This window comes from Anas platyrhynchos, chromosome 3, assembly GCF_047663525.1.
Source record: "Anas platyrhynchos isolate ZD024472 breed Pekin duck chromosome 3, IASCAAS_PekinDuck_T2T, whole genome shotgun sequence".
Lineage (NCBI taxonomy): Eukaryota > Metazoa > Chordata > Aves > Anseriformes > Anatidae > Anas > Anas platyrhynchos.
This window is the reverse complement of record NC_092589.1, coordinates 108577040-108599646: the sequence shown is the minus strand read 5'-3', so window position 1 is coordinate 108599646 and position 22607 is coordinate 108577040. Positions and strand designations below refer to the sequence as shown.

At 33.7% G+C, this 22607-nt stretch overlaps 1 protein-coding gene across 16 annotated transcripts in view; it reads left to right on the top strand.

Annotated features, from left to right (window-relative positions):
• CYRIA (CYFIP related Rac1 interactor A) overlaps positions 1-22607 on the top strand; it is a 57667-nt gene that overhangs the window by 19758 nt on the left and 15302 nt on the right. For 5 of the 16 annotated variants that reach the window (XM_072036446.1, XM_072036448.1, XM_072036447.1 and 2 more), the window contains 2 exons: positions 2760-13268; positions 15017-15096. The exons of 4 other annotated variants lie outside the window; for them this stretch is intronic. In XM_072036446.1, coding sequence (XP_071892547.1) covers positions 13264-13268; positions 15017-15096 — 85 coding nt within the window. In that variant the 5' untranslated portion in view covers positions 2760-13263. Of the gene's footprint in view, positions 1-2759; positions 13269-15016; positions 15097-15284; positions 15365-22607 lie in introns of all 16 variants that reach the window. 7 more of the 16 variants (XM_072036449.1, XM_072036451.1, XM_027455256.3 and 4 more) reach the window with 3 other exon arrangements.

Here is a 22607-nt window from a genome sequence, read left to right as displayed (position 1 = left end):
AGCAGGTTTGCAGTTCCCAAGTGACCCCAGGAATCTCAATGGCAGTCTATCAAAGTAAAAGTATTTGCTAATCATATGGATGTTTGTTCAAAAGAAACAAAGCCACTTGCAGAGGACTTTGGAAAGTTTAGATTCATTAATTTAAGACCACAAAGGTTTCTGCTGAAAGTGGAACCAGTGTAGTTGAAAACCAGCAGTATTCCTGTATTGTTTCACTAGATGGTTGAACAAACCCAGGTCCAAGAGATGAGGTGGATATAAGGGGTAGAAGGAAAGTTAGTTAAGATTGAAGGCTATAATCCTAACCTTGATTAACTTCTGCAGTGTAAGTAATTATTCTTTTCTACCTTGTAAGCTAATGAAGTGACGCTTGAAAGGATTACAGACTAAATCAGTGAAGTGTCTGTGTGTATTTTGTTTTTACGCTTTTTTTTCCTTTGAAGGGCCTTCCATCATTCTATTCTATTAAAGTCAAGTGGAATTTAAAATAAGAATTATGTATATGATATATATATATATGCATATATATATACATATGTATATGATATACCTATTACATCTTATAAAGATTGAATGGGCCCTAAGTTTGAATTTAAATTGTTTTTTTTTTTAGTTGAAGAAGAGTTTACTGAACTGGAGATGAGAGGGTCTCAAAAATGAATGCTCTTCATGGTCTTATCCGTCCTAGTAGAGGGGGACTGAGATGAGCTGAAGCACAGGGCAAGGAGATCTTAAGAGACAGGAAAACTGAAAAGAAAGAATAAAGGGAAAAATGGTAGGAAAGCTAATGAAGACTCCAACATGTTAGAAGAAACAGGAAATGATAAGAAACAAGGAATGTAAAATAAAGAAATGGAGATTTACTGAATGAAGGATTTTTTTCTTTAAATCTAGTCCATAGAAGGTTAATCTTTACTACAATGTAGTTCATTGTTTTTATTAATTCCCTTGCTAGGAGCTACAACTGATAGAAAAAAAAAATTGGTAATCTCTTTATTAGCTGAAGAAGTCCTATTTTTTTTGCTATTAGAAACCTATTGCAGATATAATGATTTTTTTTTTTTTTCAAAACATGCCATTAATGACCTTAAAGATTGACTGTGGCAAAAGACAATGACAAAACATGGGCTGTAGAAACATCTAAACACTTTTCCCTAAAATAAGTTTCTTAAAATAAAACCATATAACAACAGCAAGCCAAAAAGAATTTTTAAATATTAATGCAGCAGAAGTAGTTCTTTGTATCTTTGTGGTAATAGCTGTGAGCTGTCTGAGCTGTGCTGGAAGTCTTGCATGATAAGATTTTCCACGTCTCTTAGCACAAAGAGGAAGATCGAGTCTCTTACGCTGTTTTTAAAATGATCCATATCCCTTAGAAAAGTTTCCAAATGTATGACTTGAAATACTGTTCTAATTCTTCAGAATCAGATTAAACATTTGTGTAACTGAAATACACACAAATGTTTTTGTGTGTATATTGTGTGAATATTCATGTGTATGGTGATCTAATAACATTTTCCAAATGACCTTAGAGGTCAGTAGAACATGGAGTGGGAAGAGAGTAAACTAGTTTTCAGTTTCCTGTTTTCAAAGAATACATAACATTAATTAAATAGTTTAATAACATAACAAAATATACCAAAATAACAAAAATAACATAACAAAAATTAAATAGTAACATAATAAGCATATGTTGAAAGATGAACTGTGATGATATCGTTCAGGTCTTTTAATGGTAAGTATATTCTTGAAATAGTAACCAGTTGACAAAACTTCGGCGTTATCATTTTCTACCAAAACTAGTGTGAGTTGTTAAGATGAAGACAGCAATACAATTCAGACAACCAAGTTAGATGCCTATAGTACAGTTTGGAATCTTCATTTACTGTCTGATGAGTCTGGATTGATGCTTAGGTGCCAAAAATAATATCTAAAACTGAATTTCTGATGTAAATTTTTGCTTCACATGCAAATGCATTCTTAGCACCTCAAGTATGGTAACTTTCACTGACTAAAAGGAGGGTCAGAGTAGTCACAGAACTTTAGAATACATTTTAGACGTTTTCTAGAAAATAATTCAAAGTTCAGAAAGAAAGTGATAATGTTTCATGTCTGTTACTGTGAAGTCTTTGAGAGATTGTTCTTTATTATGCTAGTGAAATATCTCAGTGTGTAGTGCATAGAACCATGTAATGAATAGTTTTCAACTCAGATTACTTTAATTAATTGTTGAATATTTATAAAGCACACGTGTGCTTCAGGGAGAAACATGAAGAAAGGTACTGTAGAAAACATCGTTCATTGTCTTGGGGGTTTTGCCAGATGTGTTTTACAAAGAGGTGGGTGCACTCTCTATGTGGAACTCAGCTTTAGGTCTGATTATTGTCTGTAATAATAGAGTATGACTCAGTTGGAGTCCAAAATTTAAATGTTTCTCCTGAATTTTGCATTCTCAAAGAAGGACAGTCTCCCAGCAGGTGTTAATGATGAGGTGTTTGCTAATTTACAGTGATGAAACTTTATGAAATTCCTGAAATTAGGGGTTGAATTTTTAAAATGTAACAGAACCTGCACTCTTTATTGACTTTTATAGAAACAAAAGTTCTAATATTTCACCACTAGCAAAAAGAAAAGCTTTTTAATACCCTTTTTCTTTAAATAAAAAATGCTTCAAAGATATTTTCTTATATAGAAAATGCAAACATCTTTTTTCGCAATGTTCACCTTCATTAACACAACTTGCTGACTTCCTTCCTCAGCTACAGTTCTTCCTACACTCAGAGGTCAGAAAAGAGCAAGATCAACAAGCCACACATCTGGCTGTCTCTCTTTCCAACTGGAACAAAGAAACAATTTTTTAAATGGCTTTTTGAGTTAATTGTAAACAATTTGGTTTTGGAGTCGCTGACTTGCAGCAAATGTTTGTCGTAGGCGGATGTAGGGAAAAAGGACTATGTCCTAATGCAATTCCTCGGTGACTAGTGAGGAAAAAAAGTCCCCCCCCTTTTAAAATAAAATAAAATAAAAATAAGTAAAAGGAAAAAGAATGTCTTGATTCTTCTAGCATTATCTGTGCACATGAGTACATGTATAGGACATTTCACAAGCTTAAAATACATGCTTTGAAGTGGTAAAGAGAGACAGAAGTAGTTGCTTATTTCATTTTCCTAGTCTCTTATACAGTGACACTAGTTTTTTTTCTTCTTATTTTCTGCAGTTCTACATATAAGCCAACAGTGATAAAAGATGAGGGACTAAAAATAGGAATAGAATAAACCTGTTTTAAAATGAGAGTTTCGATCTAATACATTTTTCTTCTATTTATATTGTTTCTAAATGCTTTTGCTCCAGTAAACTTTTCTCAGAAAGCTACATTTTCTTTTTTTTACTGTTAAGTAACATTTTGAAAATTAACCCTTAAATAATTACTGAAATGTAATAAATACTGTTCTTACTTTCAAATGGTTGGTATTTTTTAAATATCTTTTAGAATCAATTAGCAACAGTCAATTAGTTTACCTGATGTATTAGATTTATTTTTTTCATCTAAAGTAAAGTATTTCATCTAAAGTAAAATAAACACCTGGTGTGACTTCTGTTGCCTTTACGTTTTACAGTAGGAAGCACTAGAACTGTTGATGCACAACAGTTTGAAATGCCAGCTACTTTTTAAATATCTTATGATACCTTTATCTATCTAATTTGAACTCATATCACTGTAATGTTTTTGGTTTGTTTAATATCTCTGTCATGATAGTTTTATTTCTGACCTGACTATTCTGCTAGATATTTGTAAATGTTCTTGTTTCTTTTCTGCTAGATATTTGCATGAGGAATAAGCTGGTAATGCTGGTTTTCTAATATATTTGTCTGTTTGGAGCTCTGTCAAAAGATCGGATAAACTTAAATAAAATGAAACACCCAGAGAAAATGTTTTCCATGAATTTGTTTCTAGGAGCAAAAACGAACTGTACTATGATTATTTTTCGTCAAATTTACATGTTTGAGTTGATAATGCCACTTAGTGGGTAATAGCCTTAACTACAGTCTTTTGCAAAAACAAATCAAGTAGCATAAAGTTATCCTTTTCTATATTGTAGTTTTCTTCCTGTCTAGAATACGGTGATAGTAGCACATTTTCAAAGAACCTTCTGTTACCACTATTTTATGAAGTTCGTGATAGTCAGTGCAGGTTCTGGATTAAATGTATTAAAAAGTCAGAGTCATTTATTACAGAATGTTAAACTTCATAGAAGAAAGTAAGGATCTTCTCATTTGTATATTTCACTTGATTTGAAAGATCAAACATTCTTGGTCTTACTGCATTGATTCTTTAGGCTAGTGAAATATAATTGTTAGTAAGTTAAAGATAATGGTGTTTCAGGCAATGAGTTCTTTTTGGCATTTATGGTTGAAAGATTGGGTGGCTGGGCAAGCCATGACCAAGCCAATTCTTCAAGAACTGGGTTGAAGAGGACCTAATTGAAAGTAGTCAATACCTTTTCTGGGATGGCACTGAGGAGAGTATAGCACTGGTATACTCTCAGAGTATAGATCCTGTTTTAGCTGGAATCTTTTGTAGACTTCAAACAATTCTGCTTTGGAATAACAGAAAGGTGAGATAGATGCAAAAAGTCTATTCAGTCACTATACACTTACTACTTGAAGTATATTTTTTCCACAGGGATTTTTCTTTGCTTAGTAAAGATGACAGTGCTAATAACTTGGTGTATCTGATAGAAAATTTAAATACATAGAAATTTATACTTTGTATCTGACAGAAATAATCTATTTGATGGAAGAGATTGTTTCCCCTGCGGAAACACACTGGTTTAGGAGTGATTTATGACTCCTTTAGTCATTGACTGTGTTCTTTTAACTATTTATTCCCTAAGTAAATTTCCATTGCTTCCCATCAACCCCCAATTGAGCATTTTTTACTAAATCTCTCACTTTTTTTCTGAAGTTTTCAGCTATATACTTTTATTAATAGGTGAGTTGAATAAACTACAAGTAAAATACTGATTGACTCTGAGGAGAAAGAAGAAAACATAATTAAATTTTCTGTCATCTTCTAATGCTTTATTACAGACTGGTCGTTTTACTGTTGAAGATTAAAAGAAAATGCTGATTTTGATTTGCCTAAATAAAACTTTTTTTTTCAGGAAATTTATATCTTCCAATCATGATATTTGTTTATAATGAAATTGGGAATAATTGAGGGTTTTTTACCTGTCTCACCCCATCCTCAGATGATGTGAGTTCTTCAAAGTATGGAGCTGAAATTAACCTGAGTTTTATGACACTCTTAGAGCTGAAATCACAGAGACATTCTGCTGTGTGCTTTACTGCCATACAGCAGTTTGTATCTCTGGACACATAGACCAGATAGCTTTGAGTCAACAAATAGAAGGCTTTGGTTCAGTAGATTATTTTAATCTTGATTTACATTATTTTGTTACAATTTAATCTTGATTTGCATTCTTCCCCTTTAACGAGCAACTAATTCTCAGTTCTCAGTTAAATATGCTGATTTGCAACTTTGTGTGTAGTATCTGTATGTATACATGTTGTGTTACATCTGTGTGCATGTATGACTTATATACTGAATTTAACATTTTTAATGAGTTATGTATCTGTACCTAAACTATTTTTAAATGAACTATTTAAATAAGTTATAGTTGGAATTTTTGTTAGAGGTAATGATTGATGTCTTTACAAGGTTGTATTACTTTTGATTTATCTCATCTCGAAGTGTGAATAGAAAATTCTTACATCCTTTTTAGCTAAAAAATAAACCTTGCTAAATTTCTCAGTAAACATAATTACAGTGTCTTTTCTATAGTTTCTAGTTGTAAAACTAGAATTGCCCCTCAAACAGCAGTATTCAACAAAGACAGTAAAAAACTGTTGGAGCTAACTACCTACCTACATTTTCAATTGGCATTTTTAAGCTAGTGTATCTCATCCTGTGTATTTGCTTTTCAGTCAGACTACCAAAGGAAAAGCAGATTTCTTCTTTTTTAAGTTGTAATCTGCTTCTTAACTTCCAAAGAAAGAGTAGTAATTGAAACTTCTTGAGTAACTGTAAACAAAAATAGTGTTTCTGTTCACATAGAGAAAACACAACTGCTGCCAAAGACCAGTGTAGCACGCGTTATATGCTGGGTTGGGATGCCCTGCTCAGAAAGCTCATCAGCCTCCCAATTTCATTCTCTGCTAAGCCTGGCTAATAATACACCACTGAATGTTTCAGGAGAAATGATGGTTTCCATAATTTTAGATGTAAATTTACAGTCACTTTAAAACAAAATTTTGTGTTTCAGTTGGAGGAAGGGGAAAACAATGTAATGGTTTTGATACTTGTTCTGAAATCTAGTTATTAAAATAATATCTAGCTTACTTTGGCTTTATTTAGAAAAGGAAGTAAAGGTAGAGGAGAAATTCACGCGCTGATACTGTAGCTTTAGTCCCTGCAAATATTCAGTTTCATACATGCATCTCATGCAGAAGTTAGCACTGATGGTTCACTGCAAATAAAAACTCATGGTTAGATCTGAAGTGCTAGTGCTAGCTACTTAGGCATAAAAGGGATAAGCACTTCAGTAAAATATTAATTAACTTGATTTATTTAGAGCATAAATTTTCATGTGCTTTGTGTAAAAGCTCTAGTTTGTGCTTTCCACAGTATCGTACTGTGCAATGTTGGGTAAATTAAAAACACTCAAAAACGTGTCTCGGTTTGAGATTCCCATGCAGACAGCAGAGGGCACCACATCACCAGCAAAAGGCTTCCTGAGCTTGTGTTGTAGCTACTCGAGTGAAGCCATGTTGAATGAGCAAATGTCTATAGGCTGGTCTGTGAGTTTTAAATGTCTCCTTTACAGGAAATCCACTGAGTAGCATTGTAGGGTTGTCAAAACAACTGTACAATGTTCACTTTTGTGCATATGTTTAATTTGCTCACATCATCGAACAATACTCTGTTTTCTTTGTATAATGGGCCACTATAGACTCGTGCATCTTTTAACATGAAGGGACTAAGCTGTCATAAATGGGCTTGTGATTAACCATCATGAAAATTAGTCGATTAAGTAAAAATAGATTTTATAGGAAAGTAGAAGGAGAATATAAAGTCACTACTGTGCATCAATTTTACTGTCTTAATAAAAAGTTATTGTGCAAATTTCATTGCTAAATTAATAACAGCTTCCAGTAGTGATTTGAATTAATTACTAAGAAGCCTGTCAGGGTCAGAATGTTATTTCAATTTTCATTTGCACCATCTAATACAATTTTTAATTAAAAGGATTATTTTTTAATTCAGTACCATCCGCAGTGCTCTTCCCTCATAAGGCAAATAGCAGATTTGTTAATGTAGCCAAAAAAAGTTTTAGTGGCTTTTAGTAGCTCATATTGGGGCACAAAACTTATTTGATATTCTTTGTACATAAAACATATTAGTTGGAAATAGATTTATGAGGGGATGTGCTTCTTGAAGTATTAGGCATGATGTAAAATTACGAATCTCTTCATGTTTCCAACATTATGACGGCTTATGTGCTTGCCTATTAATGGAATACAATTTTCAAGGCAGGATATTTTGCAGCAATGCTATGATCCCAAGCTTTCTCTGCAAGTTCTAATGAATTGAGTGTCTAATGGGAAAGAGTGAGAGTTAATAAAATAATATCAGAAGGAATTAAAAAATGACACAAAGATAATGAAGCTAAAAGGAAGTGTTACTGGAATTCATCCATTTCTTTAGCTCCTGTCTAATTACAGATTACACTAATACATTGAAGAAAATATATTCTTCAATATATGGGCCCCCCTTCCCTTTCTTTGACTATAAGCGCAATCTTTGAAAAAATCTGGAGTTTTAACACCTTTCTAGTTTTATGTTTAATTTATTGTTCAGTATAATGAAGAAGTAATTTTTCCTTAGTCTTTCTTCATTCCAGACCATCTGCATTTGTAACTTTGTTTGTTTTTGTGTTTTGTTAATTGTTAGTAGTTTTTTATTATTATTATTATTATTTTCACTCCTTTACTGCAGTATATTACATTAGAATTTACTGAATTTCTTTTGGATGTTATCTCGAGTTTATCAAAAATGATTCTGAATTGTAATCCTGTTTTCCAGAATATTTTTATTCCATTCTATCTTATTGCATATTTTAAAATGATATTTTCTGCTTCTTTGTCACTGATTAAAAGTATTAGAGAAAAACAGATCTTTACAACAGATACCAAATACAGTGTAAAGATACTATAAAAGTGAAAGTCTAAAATAGCCTTTCTTCTCGTAAATTCCTCAGTGTTTGAGAAACAACATTTATTGCTAGTCGACTTCTGGAACTGGTACAGGTAAATGGTTAATTAAACCTCCTAATGCCCAGTTCTGTTACCCAGATGCCTCCATAGCTCAATAAACCTTCTTGGGCTTAGGGGATCTCTCAGAATGCTGTCTTGATGATACCTGTGCTTTCCTCCTTTACCCTCACCCATATTCACCCATATTCCATATTTTGGATTTTTTTCTCTTACTCTTTTCTGAATTCAAAAAAAAAAAAAAAAAAAAAAAAAGACTATATATATATATATAACCATCCACCCTATTTACAGTGTTTTTTAAATATTTTTCTTCTTTCTGGTAGAATTGTTGCTATTTCCGTCAACAATATCAATGTAATGCAAATGAGTCAGTAAATTTTCTTATTTTCTGGAAGTAGATATTAAGTATGATCAGTATTATACAAATGGAAGTATTTTAAACTAATAGCAACTAATCCCTCAAAGGTCTACATTTCTTCTTTAATTCCCCAAATCTTGAGCAATTGTTATATTCAGTATGTCAGCTATCTTAATTCTGACAGTATCAATATACTTCTTTGATTGAAATTAATAATGTGCGTAGTGTTGTAAGATATCATTTGATTTCTGACTCCTATTGCAGAAAGGAATATGTATAAAGACTGATTCAGGTTCATAGTTTGTAGATCAGCCCCCTTCAAACTAGAAATATATATTTAGCAAGCAAAATGCGCTATGCCCTACGTAATGGCACATTCAGAGCAGATCACTAACAAATATGCAGCAAGAAATCCAGTCACCGTAGGATTTATGTCTGGCTTGACTGAGGTTTTATGTGCTGTTTTGGTATTTAAGTATTAAAAAGAGAAGTAAAATAGATAAAGAACAAAGTTAGCATGCAAAGACTTATTCCTATTATCAACTTTCTCAAGAAATAACTTGAAAATAAAAATCACTTTGTGGAAAATCTTTGCTGTTGCTGTACAAAGAACTAGAATATGTTGGGTTTCAGCTTGTTGTTTCAGACACATACTTTGGATTTTCTATGAGCAAAGTATGAAATGTTATGTACGGTATAGTCAGAAGGTTGAATAATTGGCATTAATTAAAAGGCATTAAGAGGAGCAACATGTTTTGTTTTTTGTTTTTGTTTTTCTTTCTGATTTTTCGTCTGAATTCTGTTTCTCATTCTGTATGTAAGACTGTATGGGATCAGCAGTAGAGTTCTTGCTTGTAATATCAACAAATGTTGAAAGCAGATGCCCTTTGAAATTGAAGTTCTAAAGCGCTAAGTCAAACTGTACCTGGAAAAAATGGTTTTGTTTTGAAGGAAGAAACAAACTAGCTAAACCTGTTCTGTTTCTGTGAAGGATACCTTTAACAGGTATCAGTTGGGTAGATATTAGAATCCTGTTTAGCTTACCTGATTGAGGCTCTATTTCTTGGGAGAGGGGAGGAATTGAACCCCTGTTGGGTGTGTAAGCATCTGTGGATGTGATGCCAGTAGTCAATGAATTGGATTCAAACTGTATACTTAGGTGGAAGCATCAAGTATACAGCTTGATGTTGTATAGTTCCTTTATTTCAAACATAATTTTATTCTAATTATTTCATTGTCTTCCATTCTTGTTTATTGTGACCTGTGAGTCAGAATCCCAATAGTTTTCTTGCCTGGTCTTCATTCTTTCATGATGTCTCTTTTTAATATTATGCACTTTGAAAATACATAGGTATTCTCTTCAAAGTGTGTTCAGGTGTGAGGGTTGGCATGTTGAAAAATCCCCCTTTAAATAAGTTTTAAGTTCATCTGAGGTAATCCTTTTTTTTTTTTTTTTTAACCTTTTGATTTTAGTGAAACCATGAGCCAAGCTCTTTGCTCCTTGGGGCTATAGGTTCTCATATTGTTGGCCAACTCTTTTAACGTTTTATGATTACTTAAAAATGTATTTGTCATTACAAATCATTTATTAACTCCTGCTGATACACCCCACCTTTCTTGTAGCTTTCAGTTGTGCCCACAATCTACCTGTCTGTTGACAGCAAAAGCTCTTGGCTTGAAGCATTGTTTTTCTAGGAACTGTAATAAAATAATTGTTCAAAGCAGAAATTATTCTTTTATCTTTGATTACTTTCACCTTGAGCAACATTCTTCTCTTATTCCACTTTTCACTTTTTTACATCTGTTTTGGGGGGTTGAGTTTTGTTGTGTTATGTTTGTTCGTTTGTTTGTTTGTTTCTGTTTATCCTTCACCTGGGCAAGGAATGTGGGGTATTGGTTTTTCTTTGCTTGTTTGTAAGTACTCCAGTCTCTCTGTGTGCCATCACTCTGTGGATGATTCCAAGAACTGCAGCAATTCCAGTTTGCTTGGAGTTAGCCTTACATAAATTCTTACAGAATAAATAATAATAAAGAGAGTAAGTGTTAATATGCTTATTGCAAAGAAGAAGAAAAAGCAAAAATATTAATAATAGAGTAGGAAAATGTAGCTGAAAATGATCTTTTACATCTTCCTTCTTCTCCCAATCAAAAAAACAGTGATTCAGAAAACAAAGTTGGTTATTGTCATGAAGAAATTGTGATGATGTTTAATCAGCATTTTTTTATTTTTATTTTGATTTTATCTCTCAATATTTTTCTGACCATTTTCCAAGTCTTGCACTTCTGCTATGTTCCCTTATAAGCACCTCAACAGATTTCACAGGTGAATATCACAGTAATTTGGAATTGTGCTTTTGATTTGAGACATCATCTTGGGTTCAGATGCTGCAGGTTTTGTTTTGTTTTGTTTTGAAATCAGAGTAAAGTATTCAGGCAGTAAGGTCAGTTCCACTACTTTAATAATAGGGTTACTACAGTACAGTTCCCTCAGACTGTGGACTTGGATGTCTGTCTCTCTCAACATAGATGCACCATTAGAAGTCATCATTCCTAATTACTCATTGCTGCTTCTGAACTTGGGAGTCTCTGTTTCTCCTGAAACTCCCAGTGGAGCTGCTCATGAGAACACTCCCAGCCCCATTTAGTTAGGGTGATATAAATGAATTTAAGCAGTAGGTATTTGCTGATCTAGCTCCTTTTGACAGAAGCCTTTTAGACTGTGTTTATGTAAGCAGGCAAATTTAGAAAACAAAATTTGGCAAAGGAACGCTGATGATCAGCAAAGGGTTGAGCTGGTGAACATGTCTTTTTTCACTAATACAGTGTTTAAATGTTTGTCTCTGTATGTCTACCTTCAACATAGTGTAGTGATAATGATGTTTTTGAGCTTATACTGATGTAAATTAGTCCTGTAAAGGAAGAATAAATACATTTTATAAAGTTATTACTTCTTAACAATATATAAAATATTGTAGTTATCAATTAGAAATATTAAAAAACTCCACACATCAAAATTATATAATGACATAAAACAGCAGATACAAATATTTTTAAGAAAGTTTAAATAACATGTTTAGCATTTGACATGCAAAATTCAGTTGATAATACCCAGTTAGTGCACTTTGGGGAGTATTTTGCTTATCATTATTCAAAAATATATTGATTGCTTTAGTGTAGGAGAAGGATTTTCTTTACCCATCATAAATAGTAACCTGGAGAATGTCCAAACTAAATTAATGCAATTTTAGGAACAAAGTGATGATGCAATAGAAAATCAGTCTGTGTTATTTTTATTTCAAAGCTTAAGACTTTTTAAATACCAGTGAATAATTGTATATGAAACACAAGATACTAAGTGTACCTTCTTGTTTGCTGCTTTTTTATGGTTTGTTTGTGCAACTAATGAAATGTTGAGTATCGAATACGGATTAAACTGTCAACAATACCTTAGTATTTTCTGTATGTTTATGTATATTCTTCGGATAAGCTTTGATGGTTCGGAAAAAGTGGGAAACATGAAAACGCAAGCATCATCGTCATGTCATTTTTAAAACATACTGTAAAAATTGAATTTTTAATGGATTTGGACACTAAGGAGAAGCTGCTGTCATTTAGGATCACTGCAACAGCAATGTTTTTATGCATGCATTGAGTTGTATTTCAACATTGAACTGATTTTACAGTAAGTAAAGGAAAATGGTTTCCAGTTTAATGAAATTGAATTATCTTTGAAATCTCATTAAGAAATCATCTTGGAAGTGACTTTTGGTTCCTGAGGTTTGAAAAACTATTAGTTTCCAGGGAAAGACAGTTTGGAAGATTCAAGTCATGGGAAGCAGCAAGCTATAAAGAATAAAATAACTCAGCTTGGGGCAGGACAATATGCTTCTCAATACTTCTATTATGGTAAAGGTTGGTCTTCTAATACGGAGTTAAAAACTTAATATTGAATGAAGACTTATAATTAAAATGAAAATTTACTTGGAAGTAGATCTTGCTTTTAGTTTTGCTTTTAGGAAAACACTAAGAAATTATTTCAAAACATAAAAAATGACACATATTTATCAAACGCACAAACCGTGCCTTCTAGATGTTGAATAATATCACGTACTTTTTTGGTTTTGTGTGTATTGGAAATAGATGACATCAAACCAGTGCCTTTAAGACCTCTACAAAATGCAGTTTGACCCTGGTATAAAGTTTGCAAGAGAGTTCTTGTTTAGTACTTATAACATAAATAGCTGAACCTATTTTCTAAATGAGGATTGAAGGAGAGGGGGATAGAATGAAAAACAAGCTAAGAAATGTAGTAAACATTCAAGAAAAAAATATTTAGAAATCTCCACAGCTTTGGTGTGCTGTAGTTCTGTAAGAAGGATAAGAAACCAAATATTGGGCACATGACTTCAAGCTATTCCATGCAAATAAGGGCTCATAGCTTCAGTTTTTGGCAAAGGGAACAGCTTTCTTGCTGTTCGAAGCATGCTATCAACTAAAACAGTCTTTGGATGCAGTGCTAACTTTGGCAGTAGAAGAAATGGTTGGATTCTCTCTGAAGATTGAAGGCAATGAGGTAAGATACGGCTTAAAATGAATTGAATGTGAAGAATGAAAACTGAATTTAGATTGTGGTAGTATTTCTTAATAATATAAATTGTTTCTGAGTTCTGAAAAGGAAAATAACTGTATGTATATTATCTTGTCCCTCTTAAATGATGTTTATTAAATGCAATATTTCAGTGTGATGAGATGTTATATTATACATCATTAAACCTTGTCTTGAGTAAAGTTGTTTGCCCTGTTTGCATGTTTTTCCCCTTTTTAGGCTAATCAGAAGCTTAGGTTCAGTTCATAAAGTGTAGAATTTGTGAAAGTAAAACTGTATTTCCTTTTTCTGCATGTAAATGGACATGACTTTATGAATAATGGAGAATGTTTCTTCATGTTTCAATATTGTGTATGCAAGATGATGCTAATTGTAAAGGGCTTGACAGTCTGCTCACTAGATCTGTTCTGGAGAGAAAATTTTGAAGAAATACTTTATGCAAAGCATGTGTAACAAAAACCTGGTTTACATGAAACTGTACTCGGAACGGATTATTGACTAAATTTATATCGTTTTATGGGATGACTATGACTGCTTTGAAATCAAGCCTTACATTACCTTTCTAGGTTTTCCTGCTATAAAAATGTATCCTTTATATGCATGAAGCAGTTAGAACTCATGATACTTTTTCTTCTGTAATGCTTGAGGGAAAATTTAGAAAAAATCTTTGTCTCCTCAAATGAAGTTTTACCCATGTACATGCTTAGAATCATTTTTGTGTGTGTTCTGATTTCTTAAGTGGGAAAAGTCTTAAACTGAAAAATAGATGAGCATCAGATGTAAGCCTCAAGAGCCATGGTTTAGAGTACTGAGAATGTTTATCTTTGAGGCAAAAAACAGTTTTCAATCTGACTTTTAAATCTAAAATTACATTTTTCTACATCCCTCCAGGCAGACCCTCTTTATTCTAGCTTTTCATGGTTTAATTCCTCTCTTCTGAGAAAAAACGATTAAGCTTACCCAAGTAAGCTATACTTTCACATAGTTTTAGAATAATGGAACTTTCTAAGGACCGTACCAGTGGGGGGAAAAAAAAATATCTTCAAATCTCCTTCCTTCTTGTCTTCCATAGAGACTTGCCTTTTTGAGAACTGGTCACTTTTCCTTTTGTGAATTTTTCTTAATAATTTCACATGTAAATGTTTTTGAGTTGATACAAGATAGGAATAACAGATAAATAGTAGAGTCTGAACTTCAGTATTTTTTTCAAAAATACATAATTTCTTACAAGTTAAGAAGTAGACTTTTTAGGTTTCTAATATAGTAATTTATTTTCTTTAATAATTGAGTCATTTTAGTGCAATAACGTGTGAATTTATGCTTAAGAATCCAAACCAGGGATTAAGACCTTATTTCTTACTGTTGAATGCTATTTAGCAATCTGAGTCCAGCAGTTTAGAGGATTTACAAATATAGACAGTTCTGAGTTTGTTTCTTCTGCTAAGTAAATAAACTCATAAATATCTGTCTGTACTTAGGAATGTTATACTGTTGTTTAAATTCCAATTTGATGAACAGAATTATTTGTGTATTTATCCAAGGTCTTACTCTCTCTGTCCCCACACTTAAATATCACTGAACTGACCATCAAAATGTTTCTCATGGTCCAGAACTTGCCATAATGTTTAATACATGATGCAGACTGTGTCAAGCCCTTAGTTGTAGTATTCTAAGTTTACATATATAACTGTTTACGATTTTGTTGCATTTACTAGGTTTGCTGGGATGGGTAATCTTCTTAAGGTCCTTACCAGGGAAATTGAAAACTATCCACATTTTTTCCTGGATTTTGAAAGTAAGTTCAAACAATTACTAGACAATGAGAGAATCTTTTCCCTGACTTTACAGCAAACTGAGGAAAAACTTTTAAAATCTGATTGCTTGCAGTGTATATTTTCCAGCACAACCAGTCTGTCCAAGTCCTTGTCTCTAAAACCATTTGTTCACTCAGGACTCCTTTTCTCTTCCTTTTCTATTTTTCAGGAACCAAATGGGAAATCTTTTAAAAGTTCTCACTTGCACAGAGCTTGATCAGGGGCCAAATTTTTTCCTTGACTTTGAAAGTGAGCAAAGCTTCTTGCCTGGCTTGCCTTCTTTGCTTATTACTTCCTAATAAACTGCATGCGCTTACGCATCATAAAGCAATTCAAAAGGGATTTGCAAGCAAATCAAATTACACTTCAGTTGAATATTGTTTTTTGATATTTATAAAACCATATAAAGTGATTTAAATTCATTCTGAGCAGAGAAGAGGGCAGAATGATAGACATGCAAGTAAAATCTTACCTCAACTTAGTTTCAGAAGATTTATAAGCCATTTTTTGCATATGAATGAACTTGACCTCAGCTTCCTTTAACATTCAGTTATGTTGTTGTTGTTGTTGCTTCATTGAATGCAAATATATATTGGAAATAAAAATCTTGTTAAAATGTCAACAGTGTAGGTGGCACAGTTTTTGCCTGGTTCAGTGATTGATTTAACAGGATTATTACCATTTTTAAGAAGTAATGAAGTGGTCAGAGTGTATGTGCTTGATTGCATCTCTCTTAATTGCATGTTTAGCAATTTGCAAACAGTGTTTCGCTTTCTAATTTCCTTGTTGCATCTGTCTCTGAATCAAAGCTATTGCAGTTCTGCTGGCTACAGTTTTCCTGCATGTACTTCTAGACATTGTCTTGAAAACTGGTCATCAAGTCCTTAAATATGAGTTTAATCTTACTCCATTACTTATGTGAAATGCTTTTTATTTGAAATGCTAACAGTGTATAATGTTTTGTCTCTTAATATCTTTAAAGAACAAACAAAAATGTTTTGAGAAAAGTCACTTTTTTAATGACTTCATTTTTAAGAACAGTTTGAGAGAATTCCAGATGAGTAGGCATCAATTTTATTACCTTGAAATAGCTTTATTGAATTTTATTCTGAAAGTATTTTTTCTGAAAAAAATTACATGAGCTAAGACTGTGTGTGCACACTCAGAAGCACTGGTTCAAAAAGTCATTTAAGCGCATGTAAATCTTATGAAATTGTTCAAACTTGCTTTCTTGGATCAGAACTGGAGTGTATGCATATAACTTTGTACGTATCTTAATCTTCTCATCTCGATCTTACTATGTTAAGAAGGATCAGTTTTAAATTATGGAAAAAGTTAATTGGTTAGTTGGGGTTTAGAAAAAAAAGGTACTGCAAGCCATCTATGCCATTTTCACCTCTGTCTATATAATTTGACAAATTTATTGTAAAACTGAGATGTCAAATCTTTATCCAAAAGATCATGTAGTTTTTACTATCAAACTTCAGAGCACTGTGCCAAGCTATTACAAAGGTTTTCAGCTGCTTTGAGCTTTCGGGTTTAATCAGTCCCATCATGTCCTGTATTGTAAGAAAGTCCTATGAACCAGGAATGTAGACGTAGCAGGAAACAGGTGGCCTGGCAGTGGGAGGCCTCGTAGGAGGGAGAGGGGAAAATACCTATTTTATTGCCTTTCTAAAAGTGCACTGCCAACAAGAACTGAAGTGGGCCAAAGCACCTTCTCCCGAGGGAAGTACAAGTGATTGGTGTAAGCACACACACACACTTGTCAGGCACAGCTACCTAGAGATTGAAATAAAGTCCTGGAGATTTTTATGGAATGAAATCTGTGTTCTGTGGAAGGGATGTGACAACAGAGGTGTGTAGTGGCATGCTTTTGTCTCCTTAGCAATTGAATGGTGTTAAAGCGCTCTCAGTTAATGGCCAGATGCCAATCTGCATATTGCTGGCTATGTGACTTTCTGTGGATTTAGTTTTCAGTTCAGTGGGTAAAGGTTGTCACTAGAGTTGGTTATTCAGAGGTCTCTAAAAGTCCTTCGGCTTTGTATCTCTAAGGTATAGTTGCTAAAGATACATCCACTGTAGTTCCAATCAGGAGTTGACATCAGTTTTTGATACCTTGTTGAACGAGATAGTTGGGACTATGCTAAAGTACAGAGACGTTCCTCATGCATTCTCAAACATAAACTAAATGATTCTATGTTAACTCGTGAGCATACACTGAAGTCTCCAGGTATCTGGTAGACAGTTCTGGTATTACGTGTGTTTTATGAGATGCAGAAGTAATTGTAATTGAGAAACCCATTGTAAAGTGACTGTATTCTGATTATAATCAAAAAGTTGAAGATTTGTTTTGTTTGTAAATTCATATATTTAAAAGTGCATTCACCATAGCCAAAAACCTATCAATATATGTATTGAACTTATGGAGAGAAGTCAAATAATTAGAGTACTCTTAGTTTTTTTTTCTTGGATTTCTATTCTTACATACCTGATGTCAACAGTAAGAAGTATTATTAGAACCTAATGCAGTTACAAAAGTTTCCTTGTTTAAAAAAAAAAAAAAAAAAAGCCTTTTCCAAAGCTTTGGAAAGGTGTTTCATATAATATAGAATATAATGTAGAATCAAATTTTGATAGTTTGAGAAGTCTCAGATATTTTGATGTTATCTTTTATGTTATAACAAAAAGGTAATTTTAGTCACATTTTTAAGACTAGAACTGCATTACTTACAGTTCTCCTGTGAAAAACCCTTAGTGTGATGAGCTCCTGACACTGCAGGATGCCAGGGGCAGCGTGGTGTAGTGCATCCTTATAGAACAGGACAGGTGCAAGAAATTCTATTCTTTTCTTTCTCTACAAAAGACTTAATGTGTCTGCAGGCTGAGTTAGCAATTTTGTTTCTAGTTTCTCCAAAAGTTGTTTTTTCCAGTCACTGTAGCTGTTGAACATTGTAGGTATGTGTTAGAAGGTAAAGTTTTGATCCGCTAAATTTAAACTAAGACAGAGTTAAAGTTACTGTAGAGACAAATGTTTTCTTACACAATTTGTTCCTTTTTTCTCCCCCTAAATTGTATTAGTCTGCAGAGTGAAATAGCTTGTGCTTTTCATTGAAATGTAAAAAGTAATTTTCAAATAAATGTAAAAATATGTAGAAATGTTCATACACACACACGTATACATATGTGTGTATATATATTTTTATATATATACATACAAACAAATCCTCAGGTTAATACAGACGGGTTAGGTACCTATTTTAAGGAGAGCAAATATTATTTTTCTGTGTCAATAAAGCCTTCAACCAAAATGCAGTTTCAAGGGTACTTGTATTATGCTAATGAATAGTATAAGACTATCACAGACGTCCTTCATTCAATTTTAAATATACTGCATAAAAAAGATTAGCTGCCAGGCTCTTTAAATATTTACTAATCTTCCAGCTATTTTGCATCTAGAAGTGTCATGGACCTTAGATAAGAGACTTAAAGGATGAATTAGCTGGATTGTAGAAATGCAGTATCCCTTTCTGTCCACAAGGATTTATCCAACTGTGCCACACCTATTCTGACAGATTCATCAGAGAAAAACTCACATCTGTGTTCATCTCTGCTTTAGACTGCGAAATGACTAAACCAAAGTTAAATAGGTAAAACTGTAGTTTCAATTGTTAGTGGAGTTATTGTTGTTCAGTAACTTTCTTGAAAACATTGCTGTGCAAGTATAAGTATCCCAGAGAGGTTTCTGTTGAGTTCAACTGCATTTATAACTGAACATTATAAAAACACAGGAAATACTCTGGAGAATGTCCCTTTTTAGATGAGAGGTACGTTGAGTTGATGCGTTTACTGTATTCCATTTTTTTGCATCAGGATATTGCTTTTTAGTTTTTGTGCACTTTTTCATTAGCAGTAAGCTGAAATCTCAAAGTAAATCTGTCAGCACCATGTCTGAAATGTTTACAGAATTTTTGGATATTCCTTCCATAGTACATTTTGCTGTTCTTCATTTGGAATTTATTGTACCTGAAAAGAGGGTGTGTGACATACTTCTTCCTGCTATGCATCTAATGTGCCATACAAATATTGTTAGGAAGAAAAAAAAAAAAAAAAAAGCTTTTTCCTACTATGCAGGAGTAGAACAAATATGATCTGTCTCTATACCTCCAGAGTCAGAGGTTTTATGTGCTGATGTTGGTCAAAAGTAGTATGAGCGCTTATACAAAGGAAGCACAAGAAGAGTGTGAAGGTTTTAAATTCACTTGATAATCAATTTAAGCTGATCTAGCTCTGTGCTGCTCCAAAGGGGTGATGCCCAATGATTTGTCATGTAGTCTTATATCCTTGTGCTAGAATTAACATGTACAAATATGGTTGCACCAGTCATATAACTAAGTCAGATAACTATGTGGGAAAATGACCCTGCTAGGAACTAGCTGTTCAAAACAAAACAAACAAACAAAAAATTCTGCCAGCTTTCAACTTCCTATTAAGTATTCTTCCAGTGAGATCAGAGTAATCTGGATGACTGCATGGTTGGAAGAGCCCTAACAGTGTCACATGAATGAGAACAGAAATGCTGGAGAGAACGACAAGCAATTAAACAGATCTAGATATCTTAGTTCAGTTAAGAAACTGCACAATAAGGTCAGCATAGTAGTCAGTAGACTTATTTTACTAGTTTCCCTTACTACCTTTAATTTTTGGCAACATGTTGTAAGGTTGAGTTGTTCTGTGCAACAGAAATAAATTTATTTTCTTAGAAATTATGATTTTTCCAGAACAGAATTATGTTTTAATTAAACCCCAGATTTATGTATTTTAATTCCAGAAAGCAAATTACTGTTCTACACTCTGTGTATTTGTATTCAAAATTATAGGTATTTGAATTGATTATATACCACTTTGTCTTAATTCCTCCTTTGCTCTTAACTCAAAAAAAAATAAAAATCTTGTTAGGAAGAGTGAGTACACGACAAATCTTTAGAGTTATGGTCTTCACAGCTAATGAAAGCATTCGTTGTTAGCACGTAGGGTGAATTCTCTTAAAATTGTTTTTGTCCCTTCAAGAACTGTTCTGTTCTTTAGACCTTCACCTTTTTTTAAATTAGTAACAGATAAATGAATTCTGAGTATTTGAAGCTCTTTCCGTAGCAACTTATGAGTGCTCTTTTTTGCAGAAATCTTGTCAAATTACTACTTCTCACTCTTCAGGCAAAGTAAATAATATTTCATGAATTCTTGGAAATAATTTGATGATTGGGGTAACAGCAATTTGTTCTGAACCTAAAAGACTGGAGTTTTATAACATGCTTTGGAAAGCTTGTAGGTTTTTGGCAGGAAATGTCTCTAGTGTCACCTTCAGTCCCATCCTCTACTCACATATAAATATCTTTTATAAGACCAAACTCTTTGAACTCAGAACCTTAAAAGAACCTGAACCCTTTTTCCTAAATGTTAGCTGAGTGGACTTGTTATCTGATCCCTCCCCCGAGAATCAAGGACACTTACTTTCCAGTGTTCCTCCTCCACCATGGAACGATCCATGAAGTACTGAGTTATAATTTTTCATACATGATTAAAATTGTCTATTAATAGAACATGTCTGGCAATGGAGCAACTGTCCATTTTTTGCACAATAGAGTATTAATTAATTCCCTTACTCTGCAGGCAGGAAGGCTGGAGATGTAATCTGTATCCAGCCTGAGGGAGATTACATTTGTCTCCTGCACTTCAGAGAGTGCCCTAAGCAAGAAGTTGTGGTTTAGTCTCAGAGGTCACACCACCTCTTCTCAGGCTGTCCACTCCGCATCTGTCACAGAACTGAAGGGAGCAGCAAACAAGGAAGCCTCAGACTCAGTTGTTTGGCACAGCGTCATGCCACTAACAATTTAGAGAGCTTCATTTTGTTCTGTCTGATTTAGAAAGGATGAAATTCAAAAAGCCAGTGTACACTGGAATTTTGCCTTAAATGATTGGTAGGATGCTGTTTCTATATGGTACCATTCTTTTTAATGTGTGGAATATAGCAGGTTTCACCTGCTATACCTGCTAGAGGGTTATACCCTCTGAAATACGTTATTCACTGTAGTTGAAAGCAAGGCTTTTTGTCTTTTTCAAGTACATAGGCTAGTTTTTTGTGTAATCATGTGCCAGATTGGAAAAGGAAAAATCATTGGCATGCTGACAGACCTGTAAGAGGACTTCAGAAGGATGCAGTAATATACATGTATATATGCTGCACTCTGACTTGCTTTTGGTGGCTGCTGGAATTATTGGCCCCATTCAACTATGGGTAGGACAAGGAAAGGTGAAAGTAGAGCCTGTAAAACACCTTGCTTTACTCACTATTAGTTTTTTAGGTTGTCAGAGCCAGCTGACCATGGTATTTTGTGACAAATGCAATTGCACACTTAATGAAACGCAAGCACTATCCAACCTCACTGGGAATCCCCTTAGCCTGAAATTACTTTGAGGGTGGAATAAATGTCCGTGCTTCTCATCTGCATTTCAGATACAGAAATGGTGTACGGATTGGAAGTACTCCTTTTAGTACTGACTTGTTATCTCTTCATAAAAATCAATTGCAGAGATATTGTTACACTTGACTTTGTCTTGGTAAATGCTTCATAACCATTTTTCTGTATTTAATCTTGTCCCGTGAGAACTAGTGTCTTAGATATGTAGTCGTGTCTATGCTTTTTCTAATGCATAAATGGTGAAGGATGAGGTAGGTACCTTTTCATTGTTAGGATTTTTTTTGAAACAAATGACATATTTTAAGGAAAAAAAAAATGGTTCCACGTTGCAACACTACCAAGTACCTGAAATACATAATGCATCCACAAATGGACTGAATTTGGTTCAGATTCCATCATTTCCACCTTTCATTTTTTTTTTAAATCTGAAGTCCCATCAAAAATATTGACTAGAGCTTGTATAATGATGAAAGGGTTAATTTGTTCATGGAGTGGATGAATTACCATATTCTGGTTAATTGTGATGGAGCCAATGGAATAACTTTTCTCTCCAAAACTATTTTTTTTGCTTTCTGTATGAAAATTTTCTGGTAGAATCTGTATATACAAATATACAGATTTCATTGAATCATAGAATGAATGGACCTTAAAGATTATCTAGCTCCAACCTCCCACCGGATCAGGTTGCTCAAAGCCCCATCCAACCTGGCCTTGAACACTTCCAGGGATGGGGAATCCACAGCTTCTCTGGGCAACCTGTTTCAGTGCCTCACCACCCTCTGAGTGAAGGATTTCCTCCTAATGTCTAATATAAATGTACCCTCTTTCCGTTTAAAGACATTGCTCCTTGTCCTATCCCTACACCCCCAGACAAAGAGTCCCTCCCCAGATTTCCTGTAGCCCCCTTTAGGTACTGGAAGGCCACTGTAGGGTCTCCCCAGAGCCTTCTCTTCTTCAGGCTAAACAACCCCAGCTCTCAGCCTGTCCTCATAGGAGGGGTATTCCAGCCCTGT